The 15,533-nt window shown below is 35.3% G+C and overlaps 1 protein-coding gene and 2 long non-coding RNA genes across 3 annotated transcripts; 2 read left to right on the top strand and 1 right to left on the bottom strand.

Moving 5' to 3' along the window:
- Positions 1-2,387: 2,387 nt before the first annotated feature.
- LOC104097950 (cysteine-rich receptor-like protein kinase 42) lies at positions 2,388-6,730 on the top strand. The gene is made up of 6 exons (XM_009604581.4): positions 2,388-3,466; positions 4,246-4,356; positions 4,440-4,790; positions 5,026-5,260; positions 5,356-5,500; positions 6,146-6,730. Exons 1-6 carry the CDS (start codon positions 2,716-2,718, stop codon positions 6,545-6,547), a joined length of 1,995 nt encoding a protein of 664 aa, XP_009602876.1. The 5' UTR covers positions 2,388-2,715; the 3' UTR covers positions 6,548-6,730.
- A 3,465-nt stretch (positions 6,731-10,195) lies between these two features.
- LOC117277158 (uncharacterized) lies at positions 10,196-11,488 on the top strand. Its single transcript, XR_004507435.2, has 2 exons — positions 10,196-11,037; positions 11,186-11,488. It is a non-coding gene; the product is annotated as an uncharacterized lncRNA (long non-coding RNA).
- A 2,897-nt stretch (positions 11,489-14,385) lies between these two features.
- On the bottom strand, positions 14,386-14,736 carry LOC138905102 (uncharacterized). Its single transcript, XR_011413510.1, has 2 exons — positions 14,687-14,736; positions 14,386-14,468 (listed from the first exon to the last, which is right to left on the bottom strand). It is a non-coding gene; the product is annotated as an uncharacterized lncRNA (long non-coding RNA).
- Between the last annotated feature and the right edge of the window lie 797 nt (positions 14,737-15,533).

Below are 15,533 nucleotides of genomic sequence, written 5' to 3' on the forward strand. Positions count from 1 at the left end.
AGAAGAGATGTGAGTCTCATCTGACAAAGGAGAAAGGTATCTACAACTGTCTTTGTACACATATAAGCGTATGGACTCTTAGAAACATTCCAGGGAATCATCTTCCTATTTTCCACACTTTTCCTCTTAAAGAAAAGAATTTCCACCTGTTAGCTTAAACATATCTCCTTAATAAATTAGGGGGTGATTGTATCATAGTGAGTGGGCCATTACTTAAGGTGATTAATTAGCCAAACATTTCTCTAAATGCCACCTTGCTTCATCAATTTGGAATTGGAGGGGCTGCCACGTTAAGGGAAGGTTAAGCTTATCCAACAATGGTAATTAATTAGCTAATTTTTTATTAAAAAATTAATAATTAATCCATTATCCATATAATTAAGAACTATCTCAAATTACTTAAAATACTACCCACTTTTAACACACTTTATATATATATATATATATATATATATATATATATATATATATATATATATATATATATATATATATATATATCCTACTATCGTGGTCATGTGGTACCATATAAAATCAATACATACACTATTATTTTATTAAAACATCCATGTAACAATACATATATTTTCTCATAATTTTTCTAATCTCATATAAAGAGTACAAATTTTCGTACGCTTAATTCTTAAAATGGTAAAAAGATAACCTCCTTTTCTTATGAAAAAAATAATTAATTTCTATCTTTACAATAAAGAAAATCTCATAAACTTTCTCATATTAGGTGTATAATTTATCATATCCGAAAATAGTAATAATGGTAACTATCCAAAATTATACTTATAAAACTTTTACTAAAATACTTCACTTAAAAAAAAATACCACACTAACATAATATCTAACAGTATCAAGGTTGTAAACTTACAGGGTCTCATAATAATAATGTCTTAAACCCTCTACAACCTCCTAATAGACATAATCCCTTCGAACTCATGTGGATTTACTACGACACATCCTAATGCTAAGGTACGAGATGTAACAAGAAGTCCACCATTGAAGGCCATTCAAAGTTTTGCTTTCAAAAATAGGATTTTTTGAGTTTGTTAGTTGTTTGGATTGGGTGTTATTCCAATTAATTGAAAATATCAAAAGGAGTTCAAAATTTAAATTTGAAGTGATTTGGAGTAGATTTGAGCAAGAATTGAGTTAAATTTTAGAAAAGACGCAAGGAAAAAGACGAAATCAGTTTTTTGTATAATTATGTATAATATTGTATAATGGTGTATATGAGTGTATAAACACATCTTATACACTATTATACACCTTTATACGAGCGTCTGTAGACGAACTTCTTCCACGATTTTCAGTTGCAATTCTTGTTCAAAACCAGTCCAAATCTCCATTAAATGACTATAAATTTTATATACAACCTCCTTATATTATTTCTAACAAGTCTAAATAACACCCACTTCAAATTTCTCACAAAATCAAATTTGAAATTTAAACCCACATGTTTAAGCTTGTTAAAAATTTAATTTTCACCATCCAAATGGATTTGTTTTGTTGAACTAATATTTGAGTCACAGTTACTGATTCGAAAATTAACTTAAAAGGTTGAGCAATCTTTTTTAAAAATTAAATAATAATTTCTAGAACCTATTAGAGTTGGATGTTGAATCTTAACCTATTATTTTTGGGCTAGTTAGTTGTAAATTGAAATATGAGTTATAAAATTGAAAAGCAAGGAGCTCAATTGTTCGTATGTGAAATTTTTTCTTATAATAATATTACCATATGAATTTCGCCATTTATCATCATGTTGACAGGTATGAGCACTTGACAATTTTTTACAACTATAATTATAGCTTTTGGTAACCCATTAGTAAGGTGTCATTAGTGATGTATCAAATACTTGATTATTTTAGGACAATTTCCTTTTTACTGTATAATTGTTTTTTTCTTCTTTTTTTGTATATAATTATGGCTTTTGGTAGCCAAGTAAGATGTCATTAGTGATGTATGAAGTACATTATTCTTTTTCAACAAGTTTCCTTCTTTCAACATTTCTTCTTACTTGTGTAATTGATCTTATTCCCTTCTTTTTTTTTCTTTTTTACTTGGTAGAAAAGCATGTTATTAATGGCGTATTACTAGTAGGGAGGTAGAAACTTCTTAAATCACTATTAAATGACTACTATGAAGGGGCAACGCACATTCAACCAAGAAACAATTTAATTGACCAATGACTATGACTTGAGTAATAAACAAGTAGTATTAGATATATTAGCAAGTAGATAAGGAATAAAGAACATGGTAAAGACTAAAATTATTTCCAAAGAATTATAAAATGGACCTTAATAAAATCAGGGTAGGCAGAAGCAGACAAAGACTTTTAATAGTAATCGTAGAAAGAGATCCAAGTTTAGCAAATGAGAACACATAAAAAGAGGAATGTAGCACACAAATGTTGGCTGTAAAATACGAATCATTTTTGAAAAAATAAATAAATTTACATTTATTCGTTTCGCTGGCTCCAAACCATAGCCTCCTCTTCTCTTCTCCTCTCTCTCCGATCTTCAACTACCATTTCCTGTTTATTTTTTTTTAAGAATTTTTTTTATAGCATATCAACTACCAGAGCATAATCACATAGAGAAAGACGAAGGAGAAGCAGAACGACGAGCGCTTCTCCATTCGCCTTTTCAGTCTACTCTGTTCGCATTCAGTAGCAGCTTGTTGGTGTCCTTTCGTAAAAAAGAAATGAATTTTTCTAGCTCAAATTTACTATTACTAACACGGTTATTGATTTATTTGGTCAGTTTTGCTTTAATTTGTGAAGCCGATCCTCGGATTTCAGAAGCTGGACTTGTCTGTGGTACAAACAGAACAACACCGGCTGTGATAATTCCTCAGTTCGTTAAATTAATGGAAGTTGTTTCACAACGAGTACCGGAACACGGATGGGGAAGTCACGGCGTGAATTCAACAAATATTTCAATTTTCGCATTAGCAAATTGTTATCAAGATCTTCCTCGTACAGATTGTCTTTTATGTTACGCAGCAAGTCGTACGAGGCTACCACGTTGTCTTCCTGGTAAATCTGGTCGTATTTATCTCGACGGTTGTTTTCTTCGATATGATATCTATGATTTTTTCAATGAAACAACTGATTCGAAAGAAGATAAAGTAAATTGTAGTAGCTCAATTGGATTGGCTAGTGGACAAGAATTAGCCACGTTAAAGGTTACTGCTGGTAATTTGATTACAAATTTGACGGGGACAGCGGTGGCGAACGGTGGATATGCGGTGGCGCATTTGAACGGAGTTTATGGATTGGCACAGTGTTGGAAAACTGTGAGTAAAAAAGGTTGTAGGGAGTGTTTGGATAAAGCAAGTAGAGAAATTAAAGGATGTTTTCCTAGTAGAGATGCTAGAGCTTTAATTGCTGGTTGTTATTTGAGATATTCTACTCAGGATTTTCTCTATGATCCATCTGTGGGTAATAGTAAAGGTAAGTATTTAATTTCCTCTCATTTCACAATAGAAATTATGTTTTCTGTGAAATTAATAAATTTTTTGGAAAATTAATTTACTGGAGTGCTCAATATGAGTATCTCTGTTTTTCTTCTTTGTTAAAACAAGTTGGATTTTACTTCTGAAACCGTTTTATCTGCAAATCACTCTCTCTTCTCATTTGAAGATGTTAATCAAGTATGTTCTTGTACTCTCTTCGTCCCATTTTAAGTGTCCTTTTAGCTCAAAAACACGTGTTTATTTTGTTTCTAACCAGTTTTTGATGGCACGTCAAGGTGAATTTGGTTCAAGATTCCGCCTTCATCTTTTAGTCAAATTCCAAAACTAATTCAGAATTAAAAGTTGATTAGTTTAATCGAACGCATTGTATTTTTAAAAATTACAGGTTAAAAACTTAAATACTTTTTGAAATTTTAATAGCTTTCACACTGATATTTATATGTGGTGTCAAAAATATTGGCCATTGAATCCATTAATGCTGCATCCACCTCTGGTCAAATTTTCCTTAGATTTTCTTTTGACGGCATCATTAATTAGTATAATGTAACGTTGAAATGCCATATTTTTATAAAGTTTCATGACCTTCAATTCAAACTTTTCCTATTATAGAATTGGGAATTTGGTTGTCAAAATTTGGCTACACGTTACTTTCAGTGCCCCTCTTTTGACTTTTACCTTTAGACTTTTCTCTCTTCTTTCCCCCAAAAGCAATTCACATTTCTGCATTTTTTAAAATCAAAATGCTCTTATTTTCAGGGGTAAGCAAAGGAGTTATAGTAGCTATAGTTCTTGGTGTGACAGCTTTAATAATGCTGGCTCTCTTTGTTGCTTACGCAGCTCGTAAAAGATCATTAACGCGAGAACGAGGTATTCCTATCATTACAATATTTAGTTGATAATGTTACGTAAGTTTAGAAAGTAATGTAATTTTTTTGGTTGCATTATTGCAGAACGCATTAATCTTGGCAAAATATCGAGTTCATACAATAGGTCAAGCTTGAATTATAAGTATGAAAATCTTGAGAAGGCAACAAACTACTTTGATCCTTCAACTAAAGTAGGCCAAGGAGGAAATGGTTCTGTATATAAGGGAACTCTGCCAAATGGGAATGTTATTGCAGTTAAGAGACTGTTTTTCAATACAAGACAATGGGTTGATGAATTCTTCAATGAGGTTAATCTAATCAATGGAATTGAACACAAAAATCTTGTCAAGTTGTTGGGTTGCAGTATTGAAGGCCCCGAGAGCTTGCTCGTATATGAGTTTGTGCCAAATAAGAGCTTGGACCAATACCTCTTTGGTAATTGTCTTTCTCTTCTTTCTTTTTCCCAATTAATTTTACGTATTGTCACTAAACTTTACTCATTATTACGACACCGTCTTAAAGCTATTTACATTGGTAATTGCTCGTATATTGTTGTTGTTGTGTTGTTGTATTTACAGTAGCTGCATCATTCTTACATTTACATCTCCAAGTAATTATGTAGTGACAATTGCAGACTTCTAATTGAGTTCTTGAATATTTTCTGATGTAGACAAGAACAAGATAAAGATTCTAAGTTGGGAAGAACGTTTCCATATTATAGTTGGAACAGCATCAGGCCTTGCATTCTTACATGGAGGTTCAGAAATCAGAATCATTCATAGGGACATCAAGAGTTCCAATGTACTTCTCGACGAAAATCTTGAAGCGAAGATCGCTGATTTTGGACTTGCGCGGTGTTTTGCAGCTGATAAAACTCATCTTAGCACTGGAATTGCTGGCACATTGTAAGATAAAATACATTTCTCATTACAATTCACCAACAATGGTTCTCTCTTTTTACTTAGATTGTGATTTTTAATTATTTGTTTTGGTTGTACAGAGGATATATGGCTCCTGAATACCTAGTAAAAGGACAGCTAACAGAAAAGGCTGATGTCTATAGTTATGGAGTGCTTGTTCTTGAAATTGTTTGTGGCAGAAAAAACATTGCCTTTGCTGACGACTCTGGATCTCTACTACAAACAGTAAGATTGCTGCAAATTTTTCTTTACGGTTAATTTCACCTATGTTAACCGAACTTTATCCACTATAACGGTAAAGTCATAAAACTTTTTTTTGTTACATTAAATTGAATTTTACTTACTATAACTGTAAAATTTCTCTACAATAGTAAAATCACTAAATTTTACCAACTATAACGACAATATCTACCCATCAAGGCGGCTTTTCTATTTAGAGTGGATTAGATTTAGTAATTTTATTGTCATAGTGAGTAATTTTCGAGAACTTCAATAAAAAGTTTGTAATTCAATATAACAGCAGCGGCAAAGCTAGAAAATTCAATAAGGGTGTTCAAATTTTGAACACTCTTTGCCAGTGGGCTATGCAAGAGTGTTCAAAGTCTATTTTTTTACTAAATAACAAGTAATATTTTACCATATACATAGTATAAATCGAAGGGTTTTCATTTGACTACCCTTGGCCATATATAGCTTCGCCTCTATGTAACAACATGTAAAGTTCAATTAATCTAGTGAGAAAATATATAGCTATGCGACTTTATCGTTATAGTAAATAAAATTCAGTGACCATATATGATATTATTCCGTTCTTGTCAGTATTAAATTGAATTTGCCGGAACTTAGTAAATTTGTCGTTTTAATTTTCAGGTGTGGAAACTTTATACAACAAATCAAGTTACTGAAGCATTAGACCCTCTTTTAAAAGGTGATTTTCCACCAGAAGAGGCATCAAAGGTCTTAAAAGTGGGGCTATTATGCACTCAAGCTTCTGTCGCTTTAAGACCATCAATGACTGAAGTTGTCCAAATGTTAACACATGAAGATTATCAAATTCCAGAACCACGCCAACCACCTTTCTTAAATTCAAGTTTATTAGCTGGCGTCTCTCTTAAACCCAGCACAAGAAGTTTAGTCACAAATTCACTCTTTAAATTAGATGAATTTTATACCACAACTACAGGGACAGGGTCCTCTAGTATACAAAGTTCATCAGATGGACCACATAGAAGTGATGAATTCCTTCTAAAACAGTCTGAAAATATTGATTGACCAAAAAGAGAGATTTTGCAGTTCATTTTTTGTACAGTTATAGAACTAGTAGTGCATTTTTGTGATATATTTTGGATTTGTTGGTGAGGAATGATACAAAAAAGTGTAGACAGAAGCAGAGCGACATGTTTCGTTTTCAAAGAGTAGTGCTAAATGCTAATTGCTAAAAGCTAATTTATTGTCCTGCCATTTGTCAATTATGAAACGATTTCATTAAGAATTAGGTGGATATGGGCGGTTCATTTGGACCCCATTTGAGCTATCATATGCCCATTGCCCACTAATTCATTTTCCTCAACCACCTGCTTTTGTGGATCTTATTATGTCAAGCTCAAATCTATTTATTTATATGAAGGTATTTGTTACCAGGAATAGATTTCGTAAGAGATTCTTGTATTCTTTCTTTATGTTTTTTAAAAGGTAGGATTTATGAGACAATTCATAATTAAGGGTGTGTTCGATAATAATGAAAGTTATTTTTCGGAAATGCTGTCTGAAAAATAAATGATTTTATGAAAAATAATTTTTGATATTTGGTCGGTGAATGAAAACTAATTTTTAAAAAGCAGTTTCTAACTGATAATACTATTAATAAATCGGATAGGATATTAATGAAACTTTTTAATGCTAGTGATTGATAATAGGATTTAATGTTGATTAAAGAGGGGAATATAAAATTACGAGTCGAAACACTACTGAAGGAAGAAGTTTCTGCCCAAAAGCGAAGGAATTCAATTTCTCCCTTTTCGAGGAAAATATTTCTCTTGGCAGATATTTTCTAACAACCAAACGCTAGAAGTAAGTTATTTTCCGTCCGTACCAAATACACCCAACTCAATCAAATCATGTTTATTTGAATTAGGACTACAAAATCAACTTAATATAGGTGAGATATTCTGGGGTTACTATAAAAATGATTAGTAAATGAACATTTATTAATGGTGAAAATGATTTTTATAGAAGAACTTCTAGAAAATCTATCAATTAGTTTTTATCTTTAAATGGATATATATATATAAATCAGTTGATACGACATGTGAATGTCATATTGCAATTCGGCTGATAAGAACTAAGCGTTGGGACATCCCTGTCTTAGGCCCCCCACTATCCATGAATGTCAACTAAAAATCTGCCACATAAAAGAGCACAAAAAACATAACACCACTCGACTTTACATATCAGAGTTTTAAATTTGCATACTATTTGGCTGCCGGAAATTAAAGGTGAGGTGAATTCACAAGCACGTGTTTTTTTTTTTTTTCATTAAAAAATTATCAACCAGCGGGCCGCAGGTAGTCTTATTTATCTCAAAATCGGATAACAATTAAATTTGTAAATAGTTTTAAGGATACGTGAATTAACTTGATACAAAACGATAAATTAGATTGCAATTGAAATAAATAATGATAAAGTTAATGCAAACCACGCGGATAATTTCAGCCTTGGAAGGTTAGCCACCCTCGAGCTGAATGTACTTCGATCGATATCAAGACACAGAAGGATAAGAGCTTAAAGATAATAATATTGTATTGCTTTGGAATGCGTGTTTCTGTCATCTTTACAAGTAATCAGACTCCCTTTATATAGTAGGAGAATCCTACATTAGGTACAACTCTATAAAAGGTAAAAAAAATCCTCTAATTAACTGATTGCCGATCTCTTATCGATATGTGCCGAGATCTCCGCCGTGATATTTGGTCGGTCACGGATATCACGACCTTCTGTTGGCCGAACTTGACTACCTCACAACGTTCTTCAAAGTTAATCGAGGCTAGGGACCGATCCAGAATCACGACCCCAACATCCTCGAGGGCGGGCGTTATGGTACGGACTCCAAATTGATGATATCTCTACCTCGATCTAAGCTCCCTTGTTACCATACCTCGAGCTTGGCTTATCATGTCGGAGACCGGGATATACTATGAGACCGGTTCTACCCGTATACAAGTCTCTTTAGTATCTTCAAGAGCCACTCCTCGGAGAATGGTATGGATATTTGTAGGAAATTTTACCTCCTATAGCAAAAGTATACGTCATATTTATTATAAATCAAAACCCTTTTAAAATATTATTTTCTATAGCAACCTTTTATTTTTTATAGCAAAATAAGTATTTATATTTTTATCTCTCATTTTTTCAGTTATTCTCTCTCAAAATCTGAGCAAAATACTTCTTCTTTCTCTCTCCACGATCTCTCTCTCTCATATCAAGATTGTGCTGATTGTTAAAGCATGATTCTCTCACAACACATTTCTCTCTTTCACTTTCAACGTTTTTGCTCCAAATATTCGTGGTAAGTGTTAAAGCTTTTGGGTTTTTTGCCGGATCACGCTTCTTCTTTTTCTCTTCACTTTTTTTTTAATTTTAATTTTCACCATTTTAGGTTTTCAACATAAAACTTCAAATTTCCTCTTCAATGGCATTCAACAACTCTGAAGAGGGTTACACGAGGTATACACACTAAAGCACTTAATTTTGATAGGTCATCTTTCGATTTATAAATCACTCAAGAAGAACCTGTATTTGCAGGTTCATCAGCAACCATGGAAGCCGAAAGGCGAACAAAAATACGCAATGACCCTATGAAACAAGGTCAAGATGAGAAACCTTCGAAAAAATCGACACTTCCTGATGTTCCTCAAGTTTCCGTACAAAACTTAAATGTGGAAAAGAGAAGAAAACTTATAAATGTTGCTTCTGGGAGCAAGGGAAAAGAGGTCGCTAAAGGAAGTAGCTCGGAAATATGGATGTACAAGGTATTCTTAGATGTATTTATATGTATTTGAGTCCGCATACACTGATTTTAGTTTGTACAATAATTTTTATTTTTTGTATTTAGATGTATTTATATGTATTTGAGTTCATAGAACAACAATTTTAAATACACTAACACTTCTATCATTATTGCCATAACTCAAAGTTATTTTTTTTTGTCATAATCAGTATTTTTGATGTATTCATGTCTAAGTTCTATATTCATGTATTCAATATTTTGTATGTACTGTATTTTGTATACAATAAAAAAAATGTATTTCATAAATACATGTATTTATATGTATTTGAACTCATAAACAACTATATTAAAAAAAATTAAAGTAATGTATCAACCTAACTGTATTCATCTGTATTTTCAAGCATATTAGACTGTGTCCTTCCCAGTCGGATAAGAGATAGGTTTTAGCTATTCTTAACTTGTATTCTAGTGTAATTGTCTCTCAATCCTTATCAAATTGTATAGCCTTCTTGTCTATATTTGCATCCAAAGAAGTTGTATGTATGCAGAGAGAAACAATAACAAACCAGTGCTTCAATTCCTCTATTTTTGGTGCTTTTACATGGTATTAGAGCCATGGAGATCTCTTTTTCCGCCTCGATTACTTCTTCTGCCACTACCTAGTGTACCTCTCTTCTCTCTTCTCCGACTTCACTTAACCATGTTCACACCTTTATCTCCATAAATTAACTGGCACAAATTATCTTTTTTGGCGCACACAATTGTTGTCATTTCTCCGTGGCCAGAATATTCATGAATTTATCGATGGTAGTCACCCTTGCCCACCATCCCATGTCTCAGTTGCTAACGCCACAGTTGATGGATCCCAAACAATAACTATTAATCCTGGCTATGCAGTATGGATCCAACATATCCTCCTTATCGGAAGAGACACTTCCCATTGCCATAGGACTAAACACTTCGAAAGCAGTTTGGGACGCGCTTGAGGTTGCGCTGTCTTCTCACTCCAACACTCGGATTTTGAGCCTTTATATGCACCTTCAAACCCAGAAGCAAGATGATCTAACTGTCACACAATATCTACATAAGGTAAAACTAATTTAAGATGAGTTGACCGCTGCTGGACGCCCCTTATGTCTCATAGACCAGAACATCTACATATTAAAAGGATTGCGTTCAGAATTCAAAGATATTATTACCAACTTATCGGCACGACCTTAACCGGTTACTTTTGCCGAATTGCATAGTCTTCTTCTGAATCATGAGTTCATCAATGGCTCATCACATTCCAACCTCTCAGTTTCTACTCCGCAGCAACCAGATTCAGTCCAAAATCCTTCAGCAAACTTGGCCCATAAGAATGCACAACCTGATCGTTCATACAACAACAATACTAACAGAGGTCGTGGAAGGTCTAATCGAGGTCATGGTGGCAGAGGTGGTCACTTTAATTCTAGAAATTATTCCACCTATAGTCAACCTTGGCAGTCCATCGACCAGCGACAAAAGTGCCAAATTTACAATGGCCATAACCACAATGCCCTAAATTGCTTTCAACGTTACAGCCAAGCGACTAATCCAACGGCTTATCTATTGCATTCTACTCCAAACACACCTTCTCAGTAGTGGTTCCTTGACACCGGGGCGATGCACCACATCACTCCTGATCTCACCACGTTTCACCAGATTGAGGATTATAAAGGACCAGATCAAGTTCATGTTGGTAATGGTAATGGTGTCCCTATTCATCACACTAGTAATGCCATTCTCTCCTCCCCCTTTCGATCTTTCGTCTAAATAATATTCATGTTCCCGCTATTACTAAACGTTTACTCTCTGTCCAATATTTTGCTCGTGATAATAATGTTTTATTTGAATTTCATCCCTACCATTTTGTTGTGAAGGACCGAGCTTCCAAGACATCACTTCTTTCAGGCAAGAGTGATGGGGGACTATATACTCTCCAATCATCTTCTACTTCCAAGTCTACTTCACCCTCGACTCTTTACTCTATCAATACATCTCCATCTTGCTGGCACCTTCGACTAGGACATCCTCATGAACGAATTCTTCATCAAGTTATTAGGACACATAAATTGCCTTGTACTAGTTCTAGTTTTTATTCTATTTGTAGTGTTTGTCAACTCGGCAAGTCGCACAAATTGTCTTTACCTTTGAGCATCAATAAAAGTTCTTCTATTTTACAATTATTATATGTCGATGTCTGGGGTCCGGCACCCACTATTTCATCTCAAGAACACATACATTTTCTAGTATTTGTTGATGATTACACGAGCTATTCTTTGGGGTATCCTCTTTCTCGCAAATTTGATGTGTTGCCAATATTTAATCAATTTCGTACCCATGTTGAAAGACAATTTAATACCAAAATTAAAGCAATTCAATCCGATTGGGGCGGGGAGTTTCAATCCTTATGACATGTGCTTGGTCAACTTGGCATTGGTCATCGGGTCTCTTGCCCTCATACTCATGAGCAACAAGGCAAAGTTGAACGAAAACATCGCCATGTAGTTGAAACCGGCCTTAGCCTTCTTGCCCACAGTTGAAACCAGCCTTAGCCTATTGGCAATACGCACTTGAGTCTGCTATTTTTCTCATTAATCGCCTTCCCTCAGTTACAACTCGTGGTCTCTCTCCGTATGAACTAGTCCATCATTCCAAACCTGACTATTCTTTTCTTAAGGTCTTCGGTTGCTTATGTTTTTCCTACCTCCGACCTTATAATAAAAACAAGTTTGATTTTCGAAGCAAACCTTGGTTGTTTCTTGGCTACAACCCAACTCACCTCGGGTATCGTTATTTAGATCAATCCACTGGATGAGTCTATGTTGACTGACATGTTCGCTTTGATGAACACACCTTTCCATTCGCCAAACCATCGATCCTTGGCCTTGCACCCAATCACTCCCCGTCTACCGCACCTTGGTCTTCCCTTCCAGTTTTCGTGTCTCCATCAAGAGTTGTTCACCAATCCTCTCCCATTGGAGTTCTTCCTCCGGTGTTGCCTAATCTCGCTCAATCACCTCCACCTTCACTAGTTTATCCTACCATTAATTTAGGAGACTCTTCTTCCCCCTCCTTAAATCCCGATCACACTCCCAGTCCATCCCCCATATCTAGTACCACATCTTCTTCACATTCTCCCACTCCACAACCAACTTCCCTCCAAGGTGTTCCCAATACCTTATCCCTCGGATTACCTCTTGTTGTCGACTTAAGTAGCTATGATATGTTCCCATATTCTTCCCCAGCTTCACTACCTCCTCCAACCCGTATCAATAATCTCAAAGCCCCTCCTCAACGCTCACATCATATGGTACTTAGGCACATGTCCCAGTCCTCTAATTTGGCCACTACTCAGATTCATTACCCCCTCCCATATATGAGCCGTCCAGTTTCACTGAAGCTTCCAAACATAAAGAATGGTGGGTTGCTATGACATCTGAAATGGATGCATTACTATAGAATGATACTCGGCCATTGGTTCTTTATTGTTACGACCCGGCCAGTCATTTTGAGAGTTATAACCCCGATCCCATATTTACTATTTTTTCTGTATCTTTTTCTGCTTATGTGACTTGCCGGGAGGTTGTTGTTGTGATTTCGGAGTGAATTGGAACACTTAGTCCCTAAACGGAAGCTTAAGCCTTAGGATTTTGACTATAGTCGGAACTGTGTGAAGACGACTCCGGAATGGAGTTCCATCAGTTCCGGTAGCTCCGTTGGGTGATTTTGGACTTAGGGGCGTGTCCGGATTGTGTTTTGGAGGTCTGTAGCTCATTTAGGCTTGAAATGGCGAAAGTCGAATTTTTGGAGATTTTGATCGATAGTGGACTTTTTGATATCGGGGTCGAAATCCAATTCCAAAAGTTGAAGTAGGTCCGTATTGTTGAATATGACTTGTCTGCAAAATTTAAGGTCAATCGGGCGCGGTTTGATAGGTTTCGGTATCAGTTATAGAAATTAGAAGTTACAAGTTTATTAAGTTTGAATTGGAGGGTAATTCGTATTTTTAGCGTTGTTTGATGTGATTTGAGGGCTCGACTAAGTTCGTATGGTATTTTAGGACTTATTGGTATCTTTTGTTGAGGTCCCGGGGGCCTCGGGTGTGTTTTAGATCATTATTGGATGCGTTTTGGACTTAGAGAAATGGCTGAAGTTCTGTGATCTGGTGCATCTGGTTTCCTTATACGCGATCGCAAGAGAGGGGCCGCGATCACGTAGGCTTAGCTGGGCAGAAGAAGTTTTGTTCTTCACGTTCGCGGGCAAAAGGATGCGAACGCATAGTGATGTGAAGTGGTGCTTCGTGAACGCGTGGCCAATGTCGTGTTCGCGTAGAGTTAAGGAGGCTAAAGCTGGGCCACGCGCTTTGCTCATCGCGAACGCGTGAGGACGTTCGCAATCGCGTAAGTCTGAGAGCCAGTACATCGCGTTCGCTTGGTGTTTTACGCGTTCGCTTGGTGTTTTATGCGTTCGCTTGGTGTTTTATGCATACACGTAGGGTTAAATCCTGGAGCAGCGAAGTTGTTCTTCGCGATCGCGAGGCTATTTCCGCGATCACGATTAACGAATCACTAGGCAAACTTATATCATTTTAAAACGAGTGTTTGGCCATTTTTATCAATATTTGAGTTTGGGATCTCGGAATTGGACGAGATTTTGAGGTATTTTCAGAGACATCGATTGGGTAATGATTCTACACTCCATTTTGGTTATATCCCACTATTCTATCATTAATTTCATCATTTAATTTCGGATTTGGGGTGAAAATTTGGGAAAAATGGAAAGAAGTTCTTCAACCAAGATTTTGGGTTTTGATTGGGATTTTGACTTCGGATTTGGATAATTTTGGTATGAGTGAACTCGTGAGTGAATGGGTATTCATATTTTGTGACTTTTATCAGATAACAAAAGTCTGATGAATCTTTCTCCTAAGATAACAAAAAAAAAGACCTAGTCTGATGAACTTTCTCCTAGGATCGAAGTCTTAGTCTGATTAATCATTCTCCTAAGATAGAAAACCTAGTCTGATAAATTTTCTCCTAGGATAAACGTCTTAGTCTGATGAATCCTTCTCCTAAGATAACAAAAAAAGACCTAGTCTGATGAACTTTCTCCTAGGATCAAAATCTTAGTCTGATGAATCTTTCTCCTAAGATAGAAAACCTAGTCTGATGAATCTTTCTCCTAAGATAAGAAAACCTAGTCTGATGAACTCTCTCCTAGGATAGATGTCTTAGTCTGATGAATCTTTCTCCTAAGATAAGAAAACCTAGTCTGATGAATTTTCTCCTAGGATAGAAATCTTAGTTTGATGAATCTTTCTCCTAAGATAATAAATCAGAAAACCTAGTCTGATGAACTTTCTCCTAAGATAAAAAAACCTAGTCTGATGAATTTTCTCCTAGGATAATTTAAAAAAAAAAAAAAAGAGTGAAGAAGTGTGGTTTGAAAAACAAAATCGTTTGTTCATGCCCTTAGAAAATAAGCGTCGGGGCAATTTGTTTAAAAGAGTGATTTTCTCACCAAAAACAAATATGAAAATGATTTTTCTCAAAAAAAAAAAAAACAATCCTTCTTGGTTCGTTTTAGACATAGGATCTACACTCCCTAGTCTCTTTTCTAACATAGGGTCTCCACTCCCTAGTTGATTTTATTTTAGATATAGGGTCTCCACTCCCTAGTCTTCTTTTCCAACATAGGGTCTCCACTCCCTAGTTGATTTTGTTTTAGACATAGGGTCTCCACTCTCTAGTTTCCTTTCCAACATAGGGTATCCACTCCCTAGTTGATTTGATCTTAAATGCATGGTACGCCACTCCCTGATATCTTTGCCAATATATGGTATACCATTCACTGAGCGCATTTTCCCAACATAAGGTACATCAATCCTTAGTTGAGACATCTTTTTGACAATAAAGGAACACCATCCAAAAAATAAAAAATAAAAAAATCATGATGATCTTTTCAGGGTACACTATTCCTGACCTTTTATTGCTTTCAATAAAGTAGTTTAGAATTTTGTTACAATAACTAACGAATATTTCCTAGTGCAAACTGGGGCAGAAAAATTTCGTTCGTTTGATTGTTTTGGTGTCTAAGTAGGTTTTACCTCTAGGCACAGGGTTCGAGACGATCAAAAGAAGAAGTCCCAATCCAGAATTAAAAAAAAAAAAGTGAATTAAAAATGCAGAAACAGATGAAAGATGTGAACTGCTCAAGACATGGCTG

Source organism: Nicotiana tomentosiformis, chromosome 2, assembly GCF_000390325.3.
Source record: "Nicotiana tomentosiformis chromosome 2, ASM39032v3, whole genome shotgun sequence".
Classification (NCBI taxonomy): Eukaryota; Viridiplantae; Streptophyta; class Magnoliopsida; order Solanales; family Solanaceae; genus Nicotiana; species Nicotiana tomentosiformis.